The sequence below is a fragment of the Labrus bergylta genome, chromosome 5 (genome assembly GCF_963930695.1).
Source record: "Labrus bergylta chromosome 5, fLabBer1.1, whole genome shotgun sequence".
Classification (NCBI taxonomy): domain Eukaryota; kingdom Metazoa; phylum Chordata; class Actinopteri; order Labriformes; family Labridae; genus Labrus; species Labrus bergylta.
Window position 1 is genome coordinate 30800068 of NC_089199.1, and position 20229 is coordinate 30820296.

At 39.2% G+C, this 20229-nt stretch overlaps 2 protein-coding genes across 2 annotated transcripts in view; one reads left to right on the forward strand and one right to left on the reverse strand.

Annotated features, from left to right (window-relative positions):
* Positions 1 to 3141: 3141 nt before the first annotated feature.
* LOC136179283 (neurofascin-like) lies at positions 3142 to 3429 on the reverse strand (the record flags this gene model as incomplete). Its single annotated transcript, XM_065955364.1, has 1 exon — positions 3142 to 3429. A coding segment is annotated over one exon (288 nt), but the record flags the coding sequence as incomplete, so codon positions are not given.
* Positions 3430 to 16615: 13186 nt separating this feature from the next.
* Positions 16616 to 20229, forward strand: part of LOC136179336 (NLR family CARD domain-containing protein 3-like) — a 373903-nt gene continuing 370289 nt past the window's right edge. The window contains 3 exon segments of the mRNA XM_065955511.1: positions 16616 to 16681; positions 16683 to 16746; positions 18067 to 18073. Of these exon segments, the coding sequence (XP_065811583.1) occupies positions 16616 to 16681; positions 16683 to 16746; positions 18067 to 18073 (137 nt within the window).

Genomic DNA, 20229 nt, shown 5'->3' on the forward strand with positions numbered 1-20229 from the left:
ATTGTCACTTTTTTATTTCCTTTCATTTCCGGATAAAGCATTTTTTATTTTTTTTACTCTGGGGGAATCGACCTTTAAATATTTACAAGGATAAGAGATTTTGTTTCAGGACTTACACGTACAGAACATGAGTCAAATAAATAACAAGTACAGATATGAAGTTCCTGTGTGCTGGAGGAGTTATGTTACATAAATCTGAATAACACAGATGAGCGTTAATACATCATGAGTAGGAGGAGAGCAGCACGATACACAGATCATCTTTCACTGGACGCTGACATGTTGTTGTTGTTTTGTTTACAGAAAACATGTGGGACATACTGAAGAGTTGAACGCTTCTCATGACGACACATCTTTGATTTTGGCTGTTTGACGATGATCAAAAATGTGTTCATAACAATAATTAAATTAAAGACTAATATATTAATACTATCCACATGATGTCATAAATAGAAATATAAAATAAATATGTAAAATACAATGTGAGCTGCAGCTGCTGACCGCAGTAAAGATCTATGTTGATTCAGGGTTTCATAGTGCCGTTAGGTAACAGTTTGAGTTCGAGCACTCGGTGAACGTTAAGTATCAAACTGAATAAAGACGTTCAAGCATCATCACCGACAGTCCATCAGTCTGCTCAACAGAGCGACGTCATGACAACATGTGACTTCTACCATCTTGTTCTGGTACTCAAACTGATTTCTTCTTTTTCTTTCTCTGCTAAAGAAACGAAAAGGTAAGCTGACAGGCTTTTTTTTTCTCCAAAGGTGGCTGTGAATTCAATGTTTATATTTTCATGCTGTGAATCTTTTCTCAAACTTTAATTCAAGGTTTCTATGTGGTCTTTTATTTTTTTTTTAAATTGATTGAATTCATTAAAACTACAGGGGAAGGAAAGAGGAGGTGTTTGTGCTGAGGTGTGTTCAGACTAAAGAGTTCAGGAGCGTTAGACGTGGTTCCCATTGCATATGAACTAAAATACTGTAAAGGCTTGAAAATCATGATTTGGGGCGCCAGGGGCCCAGCGGTTAGGTCGCACCCCATGTGCGGACACTATAGGTCTCCAAGTGTGCAACCCCGGGTTCAAGTCCAACCTTTGGTACCTTTACCTCATGTCATTCACTTCTCTTTCTCCCTGATTCTCTTCTCTACTCACTGTCCTCTGAAGGACAGGAACAGAAAGAACTCTCAGTAGAAGTTGATGTTATTAGCTCCCTGACGGCTAACAAATGCACACAAGCTCTTTAGAATTTGTCTGAGGTTTTTCCACTTTAAAGGTCACATATCGTCCTCCTCTTTAACCAGTTTAAATAAGTCTCAGAGCTCCTCAAAACATGTGTGTGAAGTTTCTTGTTCTAAATCCACTCTGACCCTGTATTTGATCATGCCTATAAACCCCTCTATTTCAGCCCTGCTCAGAACTGGCTGTTTCTGTGTCTGTACCTTTAAATATGTAAATGAGCTGTGTCTGACCACGCCCCCTCTCTGGAAGGGCTTGGGTGTACCCGGTGCTTTTCTCGCTCCATGTCCTATTGTTTACGGTGAGAAGGCAGACTCAGAGGGCAGAACAAACACCTAGCTGTGGGAGTGTCACCCACCTGGGGGAGGGGCTACTGCCCTTTGTGATGTCATTAAGGGAAAATCTAATAATCCAGGGCAACCTTTTAGTCTGAACACACCTAAAGGATCCCAGCCTCTCATGCTGCATTCATGTCCTTTGGGAAATATCATATCAGAAGTTTTCTGCTTGGAACTAATATAAATCTGTTCAAATGGGACCTAAAGACGGATCGGGAACTTTGTGGTTGGATCCAGAGAATACTCTTGCATGAATCTTGACATATTTTTAAATCTCTTTCACCCGTCGTTAGTGATTTTTTTTTGTTTGTGGATTGACAATGCAATGCTTGATTTGGTATAAAAACACACTTTAAGAAGTATTGCTCACCAGTTCATGCGTGTAACGAAACCTCTAAAAGCCGACAGCTCCTAAAGGAAGCCCGCTGTAATTGTTCCCATTTGACATGAATGCAGCATTAGCCTGCATGCTAACTAGGAAACCACCGAGTCGTAGTCCACTGTCGTTCCTCAAAACAAAACTACATTTCCTCTCTGCGGCCTTCCCGTTTTTCTTGCACTAAGTTTCTATCATGCTCCAAAAAAGAATCATCTTTAGATAAATGGGGCTTCGTTATAACACACTGTAAAAGGGGGCTCGCTGCTTGTGGTAGAAATAGCCTTCTGTTGTTTTTTTTAACATCTGCACTACAACATTGGATTAGAGGTAAGAAAAACATCGTACAAGGCAAAGTGATTAAAAGCATGTGATTAAGCCTGCAAGTGGTAAAAAAAAAGAAACCCAAAGTGTGTACTTTTACAAACCAGATTGAAACCAAAGACTGGTGTTGAGGAGGTGATAGTGCATAGATTTGCATGGCACTAAAAGGCGTGCCAGGACTGAATACAGCACTCGATGACTCGTCTACCAGCTGTGGAAAAAAACTGAAATCTTTCACTGCGTAAATATCAATATTATAAACATATCTGCCGGCATCCTGTGGAGTTTGATGATTAGAAGCTGATATGTTACAGGACGGGGTGTGAGTGTGTGTCGGGTGGAGGACCTCGTGTGGCGTCTTAACGGGGGATGCTACACAGAGGGGTTTTTTTCGAGGGGGAAGGAGCGCACAGAAGCGGTTTGAAGATGTTTTAGAGCAGAAACAAACCGAAGAAAAAAAATCTCTAAAGGACGCTTGTTGAGGCCTCCGAGTGCTGAAAGCTGCCCTGAAGGCACACTTCAAGTCTGTGTGGGTAAAGGGCAGGCAGAGAGCACAGAGGGGAAACCAGTACTGTCCACTTTGTCCGAGCGTCACCTCCCAACGGGCCGTTCTCATCGAGCTGGAAACTTCAAAATAAAGGCTTGTGGTCTAACTCTGCTCCTGTTTTCCTCCCGGGTCTTTATAAGCAGAGGAAAGCCCACGCCACCTCCAGACAGGTCCTGCTGCGTCTACTCTGTGTTAATGTGTTTCATATATTAATATATTCATGTGTGTGTGTGTGTGTGTCAGGTGTGTGGTGTCAGGATTTGTCGGAGCAGGTGTCATCTAGTCCCCCTCCCCCCCCCGTGTTGCTGCTACAGCGCTACGGCAAGGAGTAGATGGCGTTGACAGGCGAGGTGGCCTCAGAGCTCTCGTTGCCCTCCGTCTCGTCCTTGTCCTTCTTCACCGTGTACTGGCCGATGAAAGAGCCGTCCTCGTTGAACTGGCCGTCGCCGCCCTCGCCGTAGTCCACCAGGCTGTCGTCGCTTTCCTTCACGTTGCCGTCCAGCGACGTCTGGCTGCCCTGCAGAGGTTTGTTGTCCTCGTCGCTGCTGCAGAAGGGGGAGGGGGGAGGAGGAGAGTTAGAACGGGAGCGGGGTGATGTTGAATACCGTCAGCTGGAGGTGGGACCGTTTCCTTTCCATCGGCAGAGGTTAGTCAGGCACAGGAGAGTGAAAAGTTAAGGGGATTGCAGGTAAAGAAATGATGTTAAAGTCATTTTTTAGGCTTTTCTCTTGAAAACTCTTCATCAAGTGTTTGTCCAGGTCACACACTCAAATTTGTTTAATGTTCATTTCTTTTCCATGTTTGATTTAAAGGATAGGTTTGAATAGTTTTAATTCTACATCCTATACTTCTGGTACAAAGTCTTAAAATGGGGCAACATGAGAGCATGAGAACATGGGAGCATCATACCATTTAGAATACACATGCTCAAAAGAGTCAAACACATTAAATTCTGCTATTCTAAAATAATTTATTTTTGAATAGTTAAGGACGAGACCTCTCGTTCAGTATTCATGAAGGATTTGGAGGGCCAAGGTCTTTGTTAGTTATAGATGGATGGATCCTTTATTGTCATTGCAGATCACTACACAATGAAATTCAGTCCAGCCTAAACCCCTTCACAATCTTTGCAGACATTATTTTTTCCAAGATGGCAGCACCTGCTCTGAGTGGTTTGGCAGGCTCCACTCATGTGCAGAAATCTTTTAACATCGCTGTTTTTAATCTCTTTAATCTACTCTGGAAGATATTTTTTCTGGCCTTTAAAGTTTCTGCATGTTATCTTGAAACTGTGCATGAAAAGCAAAGGCAAACATGGACAAAACAATACCGGCCTCCACCTTCTCACCTGTGGCTTTCTTCTACTGCTGCCTGTTTTAGTCACCTGCAATGCACCTGAGACTCAGGCCACAAAAGCGCACCATCCTCACTATGTTACCGATCCACTGGGCATTTTATCCGAAAAATCACAACTGAATCTCTTTGGATTTGGTTACGTCGCAGTCTTCACGCGGTTTCTTAAGGATGGCCGTGCTCAGGTGCTCAAGCCAGTACTCACAACTACAATCAGGCGGAAGAACAGCCCGTCTTCAGCCAAAATACTACTAATGCTGCTACTACTATCGGGAGATATCCATCTAAATCCCGGGCCCCTTTTCCGCCTAGCAGCCAATCCGACGTTGCAAGATATCAGCCCGATGCAGTCAGAATCACCCAAAGTGTCTAAACCTCTCCAACCGGTTATTACATCCACAACCCCCCCGCAACTCACCCTGACTAGTCCAGTCATCGATGCTGGAAACGGCGCGCTGGGTTGTCGGGAACCAACAGGTGCTCTGGGAGAGCCTGCCGGGCTTGTTCCATCCCTCGGGCTCGGACGGGAGCTTGGAGCGGAGTCATGATGCAGCACTTGTTGACCGCTGGTACTGACATTGGGGTGAGTTCGGTGCCTCGTATTTATCCATACAGTACGCCTGATATCTGTCATCCTCATGGTGAACCCCCGATGACAGCTGACGAATGTCAACAAACACGGAGTCCCGTGAGGGCCAAAATACACTTAACTAATCGCGCAAAACTGAAACAGAGGCAGTTAAGACTCTTAACTGTGAATCATGCCAAAATTATCTGGAACTCTGAAACTAAACCCAAAGGAATCCTGGGAGGACATATAAATATCAGAAGCATACTACCAAAAATAGACCAGATACGAAATGTACTTATTGATTCTAATCTGGATTTTTTGTGTATATCTGAGAGTTGGTTAAATCCCAATGTTCCTACCAACCTTATTAACAGACCAGAATACACAGGCTACAGGAGAGATAGGCTTAAGGGAAGGGGAGGGGGTGTTTTAATTTATATTAGGGAGCATTTTAAATGCCTAGAGCTTGAACTGAATTCAAACTTGGAGTGCATGGGATTGAATGTAATTCTCTCTCCTAACATGAAATGTAATATTGCTGTGCTTTACAATCCTCCATCACATGATGTACATTTCTATAATGAACTGAAGAAGCTTCTTTCTGTTGTTGACAACTCTTGTGAATGTATGTTGTTTGGGGATTTTAACATTAACTGGTTGGAAAAAAGTGGTAAATCAAAATTAAAGCCAATTATGGAGAAATTTAAATACAAACAGCGGGTTGATAGACCAACTCGAATCACAAGAAAGACTGAAACCCTTATTGATCTAATTTTTACAAATAGACCAGAGAGAGTAACAAAAATATACAATCTCATTACTGGCCTTTCGGACCACAACATGACACTGATGGTAAGAAAGCTAACTAGAAAACACCTAATCCACCACAATAAAACAGAAAATCTAATTTTAACAACAGCAATTCCCAAGTCAAAAATAGCTGACTTTGAACATGATTTGAAGGAAGTCAACTGGGAACAGGTAACTAAAGAATCAGATCTAAACCACAGTGCAAACATTTTTGCCTCTACCCTATGTGAATTATTAAATAAATACACAAAAATCTGGAAAAGTAGACCCAAGAAATACTCTCTTCCATGGATTAATAGTGATATCCTTCAGATCATAAAAAAGCGAGATCTTGCTCTTAAAAGGTCTCTAATAACTAAAAACAACACTGACCACCTTATTTACACTGGCTTGAGGAACAAAGTGGTGTCTGAACTGTGCAAGGCCAAGACAAATCACTTCTCCAAACTCATTGAAGAGGCCAGTGGCAGTAGTTCTACATTGTGGCAACACATAAACAAACTAACTAACTCCAGTAAGCAAAAGCACCCCAAAATAAACTGTCTTAAAGTCTGTGATAATTTAATTCATAGTAACGAGTCTATTGCAAATGTTTTTAATAGCTTTTTTATTTAGAGCGTACAAGAGTTAGCGAGTCATTTCAAAACTACAGAGTCATCTCCTGAAGAACCTGACCATGATCGCACAGACTCCTTTTGTATAAAAGTGGTATCACATGACAAAGTTAAAAAGATGATTTTTAACATGAGTAACTCCATGTCAAAGGATATTCATAGCCTTCATGCTGCATTAATCAAAAAACACCAGAGCTATTTGTTTGAGCCAATTACTTACTTAGTCAACCTGTCAATACAAACAAAAAAATTCCCAGATAGCTGGAAAACTGCAATAATTACCCCAGTTTTTAAATCAGGAGACAAGGACATAGCAAGTAATTACAGGCCTATTGCTATTCTCCCTGTAGTCTCAAAGATTCTGGAGAAGATTGTAGCTGAGCAATTGATGGAACATTTAGAGTCTAACCAATTGCTTCATCCACAGCAGTTTGGGTTTAGACAAAAATATTCCACTGAAACAGCAAACTGCTATTTGCTTGAAAATATTAAAGCTCCACTGAATAAAGGAAGTGTTGTTGGGGCAGTGTTCTTGGACCTGAAAAAGGCCTTTGACACTGTCAATCACACTATTTTACTGAATAAATTAAAGCAATTCCAAATGTCATCAGAAGCTCTGCAGTGGTTTAAATCTTACCTGGGGGGGAGACAGCAATGTGTTAGGGTCAATGGGGTGAAGTCTCATCTGCATGCCAACAGTATGGGAGTACCACAAGGGTCTGTACTTGGTCCACTGTTGTTCTCAGTGTACATCAATGACCTACCAAACTGCTGTCCAGGCACCAACTGCCAGATGTATGCAGATGATACCGTTATCCATGTGTCCACTAACCAGCTAGCTTAGCAGGTGAGCACCTAACAGAGGCATTACGTAATGTTTCCAAATGGCTCGAGTTGTCTCATTTAACTATTAATGTTAAGAAAACTGTTGCCATGTGCTTCTCCATACGTAACAGATCTGGAAACGATGTATTTGATGTACGGATTAAGAATGAAGCAATTGAAGTAGTAAAAGAAGTTAAGTATCCAGGCATCATCATGGATGAGAATTTAAAATTTGACAGTCAGTATAAGTACATTGTGAAGAAGGTCAAACCAAATCTAAATTGTTTTTGTTTTATTAGAAGGGATATTTCATGTCAAACTGCCAAATTATACATGCATGCAATGATTTTTTCACATCTGTCATATTGCATCACATTATGGTCCCAAACTTCTCCAACTACATTAAAACCTATTGTTTCTTTATATAAGCAGACAATAAAAGTCATGGACCAGCAACCTATGAGATGGCATCACTGCGGCATTTAAAAAAAAACACAACCTTTTAACCTTGGACAATTTTATGGATTTTAGTAACCTTAAACTGTTTTTTAAATGTGTAAATAATCATGTGTCACCACTGTTATCTGAATTAGCCATTAGGCGTCGGAGCTCTCGTAGGGCAGTCACACAAGCCTCCGTCAGCGGTAATTGTCTTGTCCCAATGTACAAGACATCTTTTGGCCAGTCTGCTTTCTCTGCAAAGGGGGCAAAACTTTGGAACTCTCTGCCCACTGGCATAAAATTAGAGAGCAACAGTAATGCTTTTAACAGAGGACTCAAACAATGGCTAAAATCAAAACAACAGTGCTCACATGAATAGCTTCTGACTGGTTTATTGTTTGATCATACTGCCTTTGCTCTACGGTTCTATTTATTTATTCTCCCATTATTGTTTTCTCTGTTATATCGCTTTTCTCCCTATCTTAATTGTTTTCCTTTCTAAAGCCTCCTGTGGACCGGTGTTGAGAACTAGCATGCTTGCTAAAACACTTAAACAATGCATCTGGTATTCCAATGTATCTGTGATGTCCATGCCAAATAAAGTCTATTATTATTATTATTACTTTAACAAAATATTTTTAAATAATTAAAAGATATAGAAAGTAAGCAAGTTTATGGCACATAAGGATGATTTTTACAAAATCAAGAAAAAGAAGCTGTCATGTGTTACCAGAGATTGTACTCTTTCAAAAACCAACCTCTTCTTCATCATTCCCCCCACAAATTAAAAAATAAATGCATATGCTCAATAATGATATTAGAATTAAGTCTTCTCATGGGAGATAGGAGCTCAGCTGTTGAGTAGATAATACAATTACATTATAAGGAGTTGGATTTTATTGCAATCCCAATTGTTAGATAGATGTAGTTGTTGGTGTTCATAGTCTTTGTAATTTCATATGTATGTTCTACGAAAATGTTAATGTTTGTAATAAATGTAAAAAAATGTCATCAATGTAATTTTTTATTCGTGAAAGATTATTCATATTTGAAAAATGCTTGTATGTGTGTTTATTGCAAAATATTAAAAGTGTAACATGTAGCTCTGAAAGAGCGTATCAAATTGGTACTGTCACATTTAAAACACTGCAGAGAGCTGTGCTGTGTAAGGGAGCTTGACAGTGGATTTCTCCGAAAGCACACAGTAAAAGTACTTCATAGTACCCGTGCATGTAGTCTTAGAAGTCTTAAGTCCAACCATATCAGAATCATGGTGTACTTATGTAAGAAATATATATATAATTATTGTTTTCTCCAAGAAAACTTTTTTTTTTTTTAATTGTGAACACCTTATTTTGAAAAACGGAAGTTACGGCAGACTCGCAGAATTATTCTCACACTAACTTCCCCGACCTCCGAAGCTATTCCCTGAACAGTATTCTGTTTCCTCCCGTTTCATACACGTGTATCTCATAGTCAGTTTTATGGTCAGACTTCGGCATTTAGCACTTGACGTCATCGCTCTCTCTGTCTGTTACTCCTGCTCGCTCTGGAGTCCGGAGCATTTACCATAAAGATCAGAATACGTGGGCACTTCAGATTTAGGGGCGGCTCACTTCACCATGTAAACTCGAGGAGCGGCTGGCTTGACCGCAATAATCAGCTGGCTATCCAGCGCGAGCCACATGCGTAAATGGATAAGAGGGGAGATGACTGCTAGAAGTCAGAGACGTCGTATTTAAGTTTATGTTCTGCTTGTTCAACAGTCGTTTGATGTATAGATATTTTTAACATTCAGAGAGGATTTGATTTGCAGTTTGAATCTTCTTTTTTTTCTTTTGGCGCTCGTGATTTTCCTTTGGCGCTGGTTAAAACCTCTTTGGGGGGCGCCAAAGAATTCTCTCTGCAGGAAAAACCCTGATATTGAAGCAGCCAAACTGCTGTTAGTCTCTGGAAACAGTCTCAGACGGTTTGCTGGTTTCTGAGTGTAAATTGATGATATTTAACTTTAAGTGTGTTTAAAAACTCTGATTGTTGCTGGATGTGTTTAAACTTTTATCTGTTCGTCGTTCTAAACTTGTTAACATTTGGTTTAATGTGTCTGTAGAATTTGAGTCTTTATGTGATAATAATATAAGACTATGTTTGCCAAAATAAATGTTTAATTCACTTAGATTAACTTCTATTCTTCTTTTGAAGAAATTATTGATGTTGTTAAAGATTTTGAGTAAGAACTCAACAGACTACAACAATATTGATATGACATTGGTGAAAAGTATAATTAACTCTGTGATAAAACCTTTCACATATATCTGCAATCAATCCCTGAAAAATGGTGTCTTTCCAAATAACATGAAAATTGCGAAGGTTATACCAATATATAATTCCTGAACACATTTTCTTAAACTACAGACCGGTCTCTTTACTGCCACAATTCTCCAAAATACTGGAAAAACTATACTATGTAAGACTACATGATTTTATTACTAAACACAATATACTGTATGATCAACAGTATGGATTTAGAAACAACAGGACCACCTCAATGGCACTCATAGAATTTGTAGAAGAGATCACAACAGCCGTCGAAACAAAGATTATGCCGTAGGAGTTTTCCTGGATCTTCAAAAAGCATTTGACACAGTTGACCATAACTTATTACAAATAAAACTACAGAAATATGGAATCAGAGGAGTTGCACTCACTTGGCTCATCAGTTACTTAGACAACAGATATCAATATGTTCAAATCAATCATGCTCAATCACAACAGAAGAAGTTAAAGTGTGGAGTTCCCCAAGGTTCAGTGTCGGGGGCCATTATTATTTCTTCTGTACATCAATAACATATGTGAAGTCTCCTGTATTTTAAAAACTATTTTATTTGCAGATGACACAAATTTACTATGCTGTGGGGACAATCTGGAAAAACTTTTGGATACAGTGGGAAATGAATTAAAGAAACTGAAGAGTTGGTTTGACTCAAATAAACTAACATTGAACTTAAATAAAACCAAATTTATCATCTTTGGGAACCGATCAACTGGCTTGACCAAGAAACTTATGATTAATGATGTGGAAATTGAAAGAGTGGCTGAAATAAAATTTCTTGGAGTTATTGTAGACAATAATTATTTATTTATTTTTATTTTACAGGGACATATTAATAAACATTTCAGTAAATATGCCGAGTTAGCCAAAAGGCTCATTTTCATCTGTTGTCCCTGGCCAGATTTTATAAAAGGCTCCCTAAAAAAAAAAAACAAATTCAAACATTGCTAAAAGCTACAAAAACAAGTATTAGTAAAAGCACGTATCCAATAACCTCATAAAAAGTAAATGTAACGTGCACACAACAAGACAACATGTAACACAATATACAATAAACAAGTAGAAATTACAAATTACAGAAGGCCACATAAAAAACATTGAGTGAGCTATACCTGAAGCTCACCTCAACAGACAACTAACACGCAGGCCACATTCATTTAAAAAACAGCACACATTCATCAACAACCAGACACAAGGGGGCAGCAGCGAGCGGAACAGGTTTAGTGCTGGCAGATGTGGTTATCAAATAGCCAGTGTTTCAGATGTGAACTAAATGAACGATATGTGTTGCTCTCTCTGATAACTGTTGGGATGTTGTTCCATTCACGTGAGGCTGGAACAGAAAAGGCCGACTGACTAAAAACACACTTCCTTAGAGGAAAAATGCAGTCGCCTCTTGAGACACCCCTCCTGAAGTGATGTGTGTTTGCTTACAAACTCTCTGAGTGGGGGAGGGGCCAAACCATGTGAGATTTTATAAAGGAGCATTTTTGTGTTTAATCATGTTCTCCCAGCTCAGGAGGTTGTATTTTCTGAGGATTGAACAGTGGTGGAATTGCTTCGGTTTTTTGTCTAAAACTTTTATTGTCTGTTTATACAAAGACTGTAGTGGTTTTAATGTGGTGTGACTTGCCTGAGACTAGCTTGTCATACAGTAGGTCATATATGAGAAAATCATTGAATGCATGTACATGTTGGCTGCTTCAGTAGACATGGAGTTTCTGATAAATCTGAAGTTGGCAAGGTTAAATTTAATTTGTTTACAGACTTTTTTTTACATGTGCTTTAAAGTTCAGGTTGGAGTCAAGTACAATGCCAAGGTATTTGAATTCTTTTACAATCTGTAGTTTTTCTCCTGACACAAGTATATCTGGATCGGATATCTGGTTTGAGTCATTTGTTTTAGTGAAGAACATACCAACAGTTTCAGACACGTTAAGTTGGAGACAGCACTGATTAAGCCATGCTGTAATTTTGACCATTGCGGTTGTTAGTTTTGAAGCAACTTCTGCTTTTGTTAAACCACGCACATACAAAACTGTATCGTCAGCATACATTTGAATGTTAGCCTCAGGACACACAGATGGCAGGTCATTTACATACAAGCAGAATAAAAGTGGGCCCAGTATAGAAACCTGCGGAACGCCCGTGGACAAGGAGAGGGCGTCAGATTGATAATTAAGTATTCACACACTTTGAGAGCGGTTGGAGAGATATGATTCTACCCATTTAAGTGCATCAGCAGAAATTAAAGGTGGATAACTTAGATAGAAGAACCCTGTGATTTACAGTGTCAAATGCTTTTCTGAGATCCAGAAAGACAGCACCAACAATGCCACGGTTATCTAGCAGTGATTTGATTTTTTCAATGAAGAAGCAGTTAGCTGTCTCTGTTGAGTGGTTGGATCTGAATCCAAACTGCATTGGATGCAGGTGATAAGAGCTGTTGTTCAGGTGATGTATAATTTGCTCAGCCGCTGATTTCTCTGCAACTTTAGACATAATAGGAAGAATGCTGATGGGCCTATAATTGCGAGGGTGAATGGGGATCACCAGATGTGTACATTGGTGAAATAACGGCAGATTTCCACACCCTTGGGAATTCACCCTGTGATATTGAGAGATTAATGATTTTGGTGATGGGTTTGGCTAATGCTGCGCCAAGATCCTTAACCATTGTTGTGTCCATCCCAAAATCATCTTTTGCTTTTGATGGCTTGAGGGATCTAATAATTTCTGTGATCTTTGATTCACTAACATTTATAAAATGGAAAGCTGGCTCTGTTTTGTTTGCCAAGCACAGATTAACCTGCTTAGCAGAGAAGCTCTGTGCAATAGTTGCTACAGAATCGACAAAGTATCAATTAAGAGCTCCAGCTACTTCAGCTGGGTCCTTAGTCAGGTTTCCATTCAGGCTAAGTTCAATTTGTTTTCCTACTTTGGTTTGTTGACCCAGGAGCTTTTTTAACTGACTCCATATTAATTTAGAATTTCCCCTCGCCTCATTAATTATTGTCATAAAAAAATCAGCCCTAGCCTTCCTCAACCCTGCTATCACCTTATTTCTTAACATGGCAAAATGAATTTGTCGTGGAACAATCTGGTCTTAATGGCCATTTTCAGTGCCAGATCTCGCTCTTTCATCAGTTTTAAAATATCTGCATTTATCCAGGGAAGACTGTTCTTTTTATTCCTATACTTAAACTTACGAGAAAATTCTGTGTTGACACTATGCACTTTACTTGAGAATATTTGACTGCCCTCCTGCAAGTTTTTTCCGAAGAGCGAATCATTCTAATTGACGCTATTTATAGTGTTTTTAAAACATTCCTGCTTGTTCTTAGGAATTCTAAGAGATTCATTCTCTTTGGCAATTGAGGGGCTAAATCTCGTTTTTGTTAATTTTCTGATCACCAGAATAAGATTGTGGTCAGATATCCCAGTGATCATATTGAGAGATTTAGTAATTCTCTCAGGTCTGTTACTAAATACCAAGTCAATCTGAGTTTATTATCCTGGAAATCACACATACAATACATTAAGGCAAAAATATCAAAATCTATTGCAATTTTATTTAAAGTGAAAGGGCTGTTAAATCAACAGTCACTTTACACGTTGCACTGCTCCCTAATACTCCCATATATTAGTTAATGTGTGGAAGTAACTACAAAACAAATACAGAACCAGTGTTCATTCTCCAGAAAAGAGCCATAAGAATTATAACTAACTCCAACTACAGAGAACCAACCAACCCACTCTTCATCAAACTGAAAACACTGAAACTTAACGACTTGGTCGACTTTAAAACCACTCAAATCATGTACAAAGTTAAAAATGATCAGATACCGAACAGTATCCAAAAGTTTTTTCAGCAGAGGGACAGTAAACACAATCTCAAAGGAATATTTATGTTAAAAAAACCAGCAGTAAGGACCAACATGAAACTACACTGTATTACAACGAAGGGTGTTGATTTATGGAACAGCTGCAGTGATGAAATTAAAACATGTAAAACATTAGGACAGTTTAAACACATTTTCAAGAATAATATATTTAACAAATATAAAATTGAGCAGTCAATGGGAAAAATTGAATCAATATCAGTTGTAAGGTCTGTACCGTCTACCAATTGATGTGTGTAATACATTATATCTGTTGCTTTTGTTACTTCATTATCTGTATTATTCAACTTTATTTTTGAAAGCTTAGTCTTGGATTCATTTATTAAGCTAAAAAGATAAAAAGGGTAGGACTGGATAAGTTATTTAACTTCATCCTACACCCTTTTCGAACATGGACTGGTTAAGGAGAAATAATCGAGCCACTACAGAAAGTCTGCTTTGATTGCTGTTTGCTTTGTTTGTAATGTATATTTTATTTTATTTTAAAAACATGTTTGAAATAAAATTAAAAAATAATAATAATAATAATAATAATGTTTGACATTTTATTGATGTTGCTTATGTTCTTTTTAAAATCAGAATTCATGTTGTGAATGGTCTGAACCACTGGGCTTTATACTAGCAGAATTTATATAAAAATAATAATTGTATCCAACCTTTTCCAATTTGTTCATTACTTGTGAATAACATTCGGTTCCAACTGAAAAAGGCTCTGAGACCCACTTTTGGGTCCCGACCCATCTGTTTAGAAACACCACATTTTCCCAAAAGATGCAGAGGGCCCCCAAATGACTAAATCTGCCACTGGTTATACATGTGGGGCTGATGTTCCCTACACAAACCAAACTGTCCCTGGGATTAAGTGAACATTATTGTTGCCATAGTAACAAAGGGATCAAACCCAAAAACAAAGCAGCATAGGGGCTAACAGTCTGAAAACCACAACTATTGCTGAAGATGATCCCAGCTCACTTTGTTTAGTTTGCTAAACCTAGTTAGCTTGGATTAATGCTTTTTACTTTGAACCCAGCAGAGGGAGACGATCACCAAGAAACCTGAACTAACAAAAGTCATCACTGTTTCAGTTCCAGGAAATAACAAGAAGGGGAGGTGTTCTGAGAGTCAGAGCTTAGACTCCATTTTGAGTGGACAGAGCAGAAGGACAAAGACGTGTGAGACAGGGTGAGTTTAATTCAACATTATTATGACTTTACTGTTTAAACCTCTGGTTCATCAGTTAATGAAGCAGGTTCATGCTGAGTAATACTTTAAAACTGATCACATACAGAGCAGGATCAGCTCTGTGAATGTGGACTACTTCCTCTTTTCAAAATACATTTTGTGTACACACACACACACACACACACACACACACACACACACACACTCACACACACACACACACACACACACACACTCACACACACACACACACACACAACCACACACACCCAGACCACCGCTGGTGTGTGTGTGTGTGTGTGTGTGTGTGTGTGTGTGTGTGTGTGTGTGTGTGTGTGTGTGTGTGTGTGTTTTAGCGCCCAGGAAGCTGAACTACATTAGTTTTGTATTTCAGCTGGATGTCAGCGTGGTACTGTAATCTCTGTTCACTTTAAATCTAAGCCTGCTGTACGGGTTGTGCCTGTTAGTATTTATTTTCACATAATCATTCACTTGAATCATTTTGTGGATATATCATTTTAAATCTGTCGACCATCTAAGGGTCATTGGTTTAGGTCTGTGTGGATGCAACAGTTTGTGTAAGACTCTCATAGCAGCAGATCTATTTTTGGAGAGGAGCCGAGTGTATGTTGTGAGCTTAAATGACTTCAATGTAGATATCTGACAGTTTCAAGTGAAGGTAATGTCACCTCTCTAGCCTTTTAGAAGTCTTCCCAAATGGTAAAAGAATTTGTAGGCTGTACCAGCTAACAGAATATAAAAGGACCGTTAACATGAAAAGTTTGTCAGCCATTTGTGTTCTGTTGCTGTTGTCTGACCTCGGCCCAATAAATTCTAAGATAAGCCACTGTCTGTTTCACCATTTCATCATTGGACATTTCCAGCAGAAACATCATGGCGTCATGATGTTCTTACATGCTTTTATATTTTGATATCTTTTTCTCTATATGGGTAATGTGCAATATATGTTGTGTTTTATACATGGGTCTGTACTTTTCTGTTGACATGTCGATGTGTTTTTCTATTGTTTTTATGGATTCTACTGTGAGGCCGCTGAATGTGTGCAGCACTTTGAGCCCAAGACAAATGTCTGAAGTTATAGTATTTACAGCTGCTCCTTTGAGCCCAAATCAACGCCACAGCGCTCTTCTTTTCATCATGTTGGACTTGAGACAGCGAGGCGTCAGTTTAAACACACCTGAAGCTGGTTGACCCGCTGTTAAAGAGATGCTAGTCTGTGCTCTGTTAATCATGTTACACCAAGCAAAGCCATTCCAGCATATAGAGCACCATTGTGACCCTCGCTCTGCCACTGTGGTCGGTAGGTTGAGCAAATTCACCCGCCACTGCAAAAAGACACCCGTATGTGACGAGTGCTGATTTCCAACCCTGTTTTATACACTTCTAGTTGTACAAATGTCCTAAAGGTCATGGTTGCTGTTAAATACTAACATGTTAGTTTAATGTTTAAAGTTTAAGACTCAATGTCTTGTTATTGGCATTATTCAGGGCAGATCAGACGGACAAATCATGTTAGGATCAAAACAAACTGCACTGAGGTGCTGCATCAGGTACTTAGACAGACAGGAAGGAAGAGAAAATCAAATGAAGGATCACATCAGGTAATGAGATGTGGACACTTGACCATCTCTGTCTTTCACATTTTTCCTGCTTGTGTCTCACCTGTTTGTTATTTTGTCCTCAGGTTGTTTTACCTGCATGAACGTCTTTTATTGTCCTCTGATCAATCTGGAGATCAGAAGATGAGTGATCGAGGAGACAAAGAGGAGGACAGAGCAGAGTCTCCTCTGTCCAGCTGTCTCTCTATGAAGAGTGACCGGTCTAAACGTCGTCCTCCAGCCTTCAGTAATGAACCAGGACCCTCAGATCCACAGTAAGAGAACTTTTTTTAATCACCAAACTGTCAAACTAAAAAAAGAGTCCTGAACTCCATAATGTGTTGATTTTCTTGTTTTTAATCATCAACCTGCACACAGTGATCATACAGAGAAAGTCACTGAACTCATAACAACATACTAAGGATTATATATATGTATTATATGTTTATAGATAAGATAATATGATTTCAGTATTGACTCTTTGGTTGTGTATCTAGTCGTCTTCTCTGTGATTCTGCAGGAAGAAGTCTTTTAAACTGATCCTGAAGTTTAGTGAGATCTGCTGTGATCATTTTCTTTCAATCATGTTTTCTGTTGTGTCCACTCTTTGTTTGTCTTTTTTAATGTTTTCTAACATGACTACACAATGAGATCTTTTTTTTTTTTACTGAAGTACCGTAAAATCCGGTGTAAGATGCACTTTTAATACCTGTTTTTATTTCATCTTAAAAGTTGGCTGGGTCTTACTAATATACCAGTATAAAATGTTGACACATGAGCCATCATTACCGCGGGTGCAGAAGTCACCATCACTGGGTGCGGCCGGACGCGATTAAAAAACGATCCCCATTCATTGGGCCTGATTTACTAAAGGTTTGTGTGTCTTAAAACGTGTGCAAACTTGATACCACCCGCAAGAAATGTGTTAACTGATCTACTAACGGAGCGCAGTGAGGACTGCGTCTTTCATATGAACAAAACAACACGCATTGACCATTTAGTACGTTTGACTTAATGAATATTCAATATGGGGCGTTTCTGTCCTAGAAAGGAGAAAATGCAAACAAGTTAAGTTAGTACACGCATTGTGATTTACCAAGCCTGACAAAAACTGAGGTGATTGTGACGGTGTCTGAATTTAACACCTTTGAAAAGAAGGTGCTAACCCAGGAGACCAGTGTTACACACAACAGACTGCTGTTATTGAAGTTAGGAGGAGACATAGGCACAACAAAAGAAGACATACAGATCATGTTATTCCCCACACATGTTAATAAGTTTGGAATGACAGCAGGAAACACCATGATTAAACTATATTGTTGCCTATTTAAACAAAACTGAACATTCACAGCCTCTGCATTCTAAAGAATCTCAACACTGACGTTTATTTCTTCCTATTTCCCTCTTCTCACCAACATTTTATTTTAAACTTGGGATTTCCTTTTTCTCGGGTTGTGCGTCTCTCCCCCAGCTCGTGTCCTCTGGTGCGCTCCTCTCCATAGTGCGCTCGTCTCCTCCCTCTAAAGCCCGCTGCTGCTACGCTTGACTGGGGGGACCTCACCACTGCTTGTACCCCCGTCTTAGATAACTCTTAGGAAGAGCGTTTATGTCCGATCAGACACAGCGCTGGCCAGCTGTCTGGTGCTCAACAAGGTGCCGAGTGTCACGCCTGAGCGCCACAGAGGACACAGCTCACACCTCCTGCACAATGTATGACAATTCATCTTCAAAAGATGAAGAAAACAGAGGCCCTGTTTAATGCAGAGGTTTTCTTATGAGCCAAATTTTCTTTTTGTAATATTCAGTTTTATCTGCTATAACTCAAAAATACTGGACGTTCATTTACCTCTTCCACTGATACCTATTTTGCGCTTGCCGTCATTCTGCTTTCCGTCCAAACTCTCCATGACGTAAACCAGTAGAACACACAAAAACCCAACTTAAATAGAACCGCCTCCACAAGGTTTACACCTGGTGTCATTCACGCAAATTTTCTTAGTTGATCCCCCGAAAAACACACACTCACCAAACAAGCAATTTTTTGGAGTGAACACACAGTTTAGTACTCTTTACTTGGGACTTTAGTAAATCAGGCCCTCAGTGTATTAAGAGCTGATTGCACGCTGTTCTGGGAAAGACAGCGACACAGACCAGTCTGGCTGCGCTACTTTTTCAAAACTTTTCCCTCAAGAGGTCATAATAATTAATTTACAGAAAACTGTAGGATATTGTTCCATAAATAAACCTTGTTGAACGCTCTTTTGATTGAAAGAGTTCTTTATTAAAGTTAAAGAGAAACAAGTGGAGTCGGGCAGAGAGCTCACAAGCTAGGAGTCTCTGCTTCACAACTTTCCCTGCAGGCTGAGAGCTCGACTACCGTACTGTAGCTGGTAGGAGAGCAGACTCCACAAAGAGAAAACAGACTAAAAGGGTGACAGAGCTGAACAGTAACTGCAGGTTTTGGACTTCGCTGAACACAATAAAAACTGTCACGCAGGAAGACAGTGTAAACTTTATTTTCTCTCTGAGAGACCTTCAAAAACACAGCGCGTCTTATACCGGTGCAACTTATATTTCAGATTTTACGGTACTTCTTTTTTTAACTCATGACACAGCTCCTGCACATGCTCAGTGTGCAGGTCGTGACACAGCTCCTGCACATGCTCAGTGTGCAGCTCTCTATAAAGCTGATTAATAACTTTTCAAAGGTCTCAGGTCTCAACCTAAATATTAAACACTTTGAACTTATGGCTGTTAAAGATTGTGATGTTCCCCATATTTGTAATAATCCAGTGAATCAGCAGGTCACATACCTGGGAGTAGTTATCACCAAGGAGCAAAATATAAGGTGCACCTTAAATTTGAATCCCATCGTTGATAAAACTCTTGTTTACAAAGAGATTTATCTCTGAGACGAAGGACCTTTCTCTCAAAAGCTGAGGGCATTTCCAGACTCACTAATCCGGCTCTATCTTTGGATGTTGACTAAAATGTAACCAAAAGATTTGATTATACGTTGTTTAACTTTCTGTGGGAAAACAAAATACATTCTGTTAAAAAGAACGTGACAATAAACACGAGTCAATGTGGGGGCTTGAACTTTTTAGACTTCACAGCTCTTAACATTCAAAGTGAACAGGCTGAGACATTTTTAAATAACCAAACATCTCTATGGAATATGATTCCTAATGATGTGGATTTCCTTGTTGTTGGTATGTTTGATGAAGAAATTTGCCGTTGAGTCTGACTTGCTTTCAAAGAGTATAATTTTATTTAAGCAAGAAACAGAGTCACTGGTCACGTCTGACCAGGAGGATCAAGAAGCTAAATAATGATCTCCCCGAACATACAGAGACAATCGCCTATATGCATCTAAACGTCTGCTTTTCATCATGGGTCAAAAAAAACATCATGTAACACATCCATATTTGACAATACTCCTACACAACACCTCAATGTAAACATTCAACTTGAGAGGACTCCTAAATCTCCTTCAGATACAAATCTCTCCAGATGTACACGTTATAAACTTAAAGGAGCAGTATATTATCTCTGTCCTAGTTACGTCAGAAACTTCACTAATTATGTTTTTTCTAAAGTTGGTGGCCTGGAATTTTATTACTGTGCAACTATAATATCAGTAAAATCCTGATCAAACTATCCAACTTCCATAAACAGATACTCTTGACTTGGTCTCTCATCTTGAAACATAACTTCTCTCCACACAGATATTACATCTGGAACAATAAGGACATTCT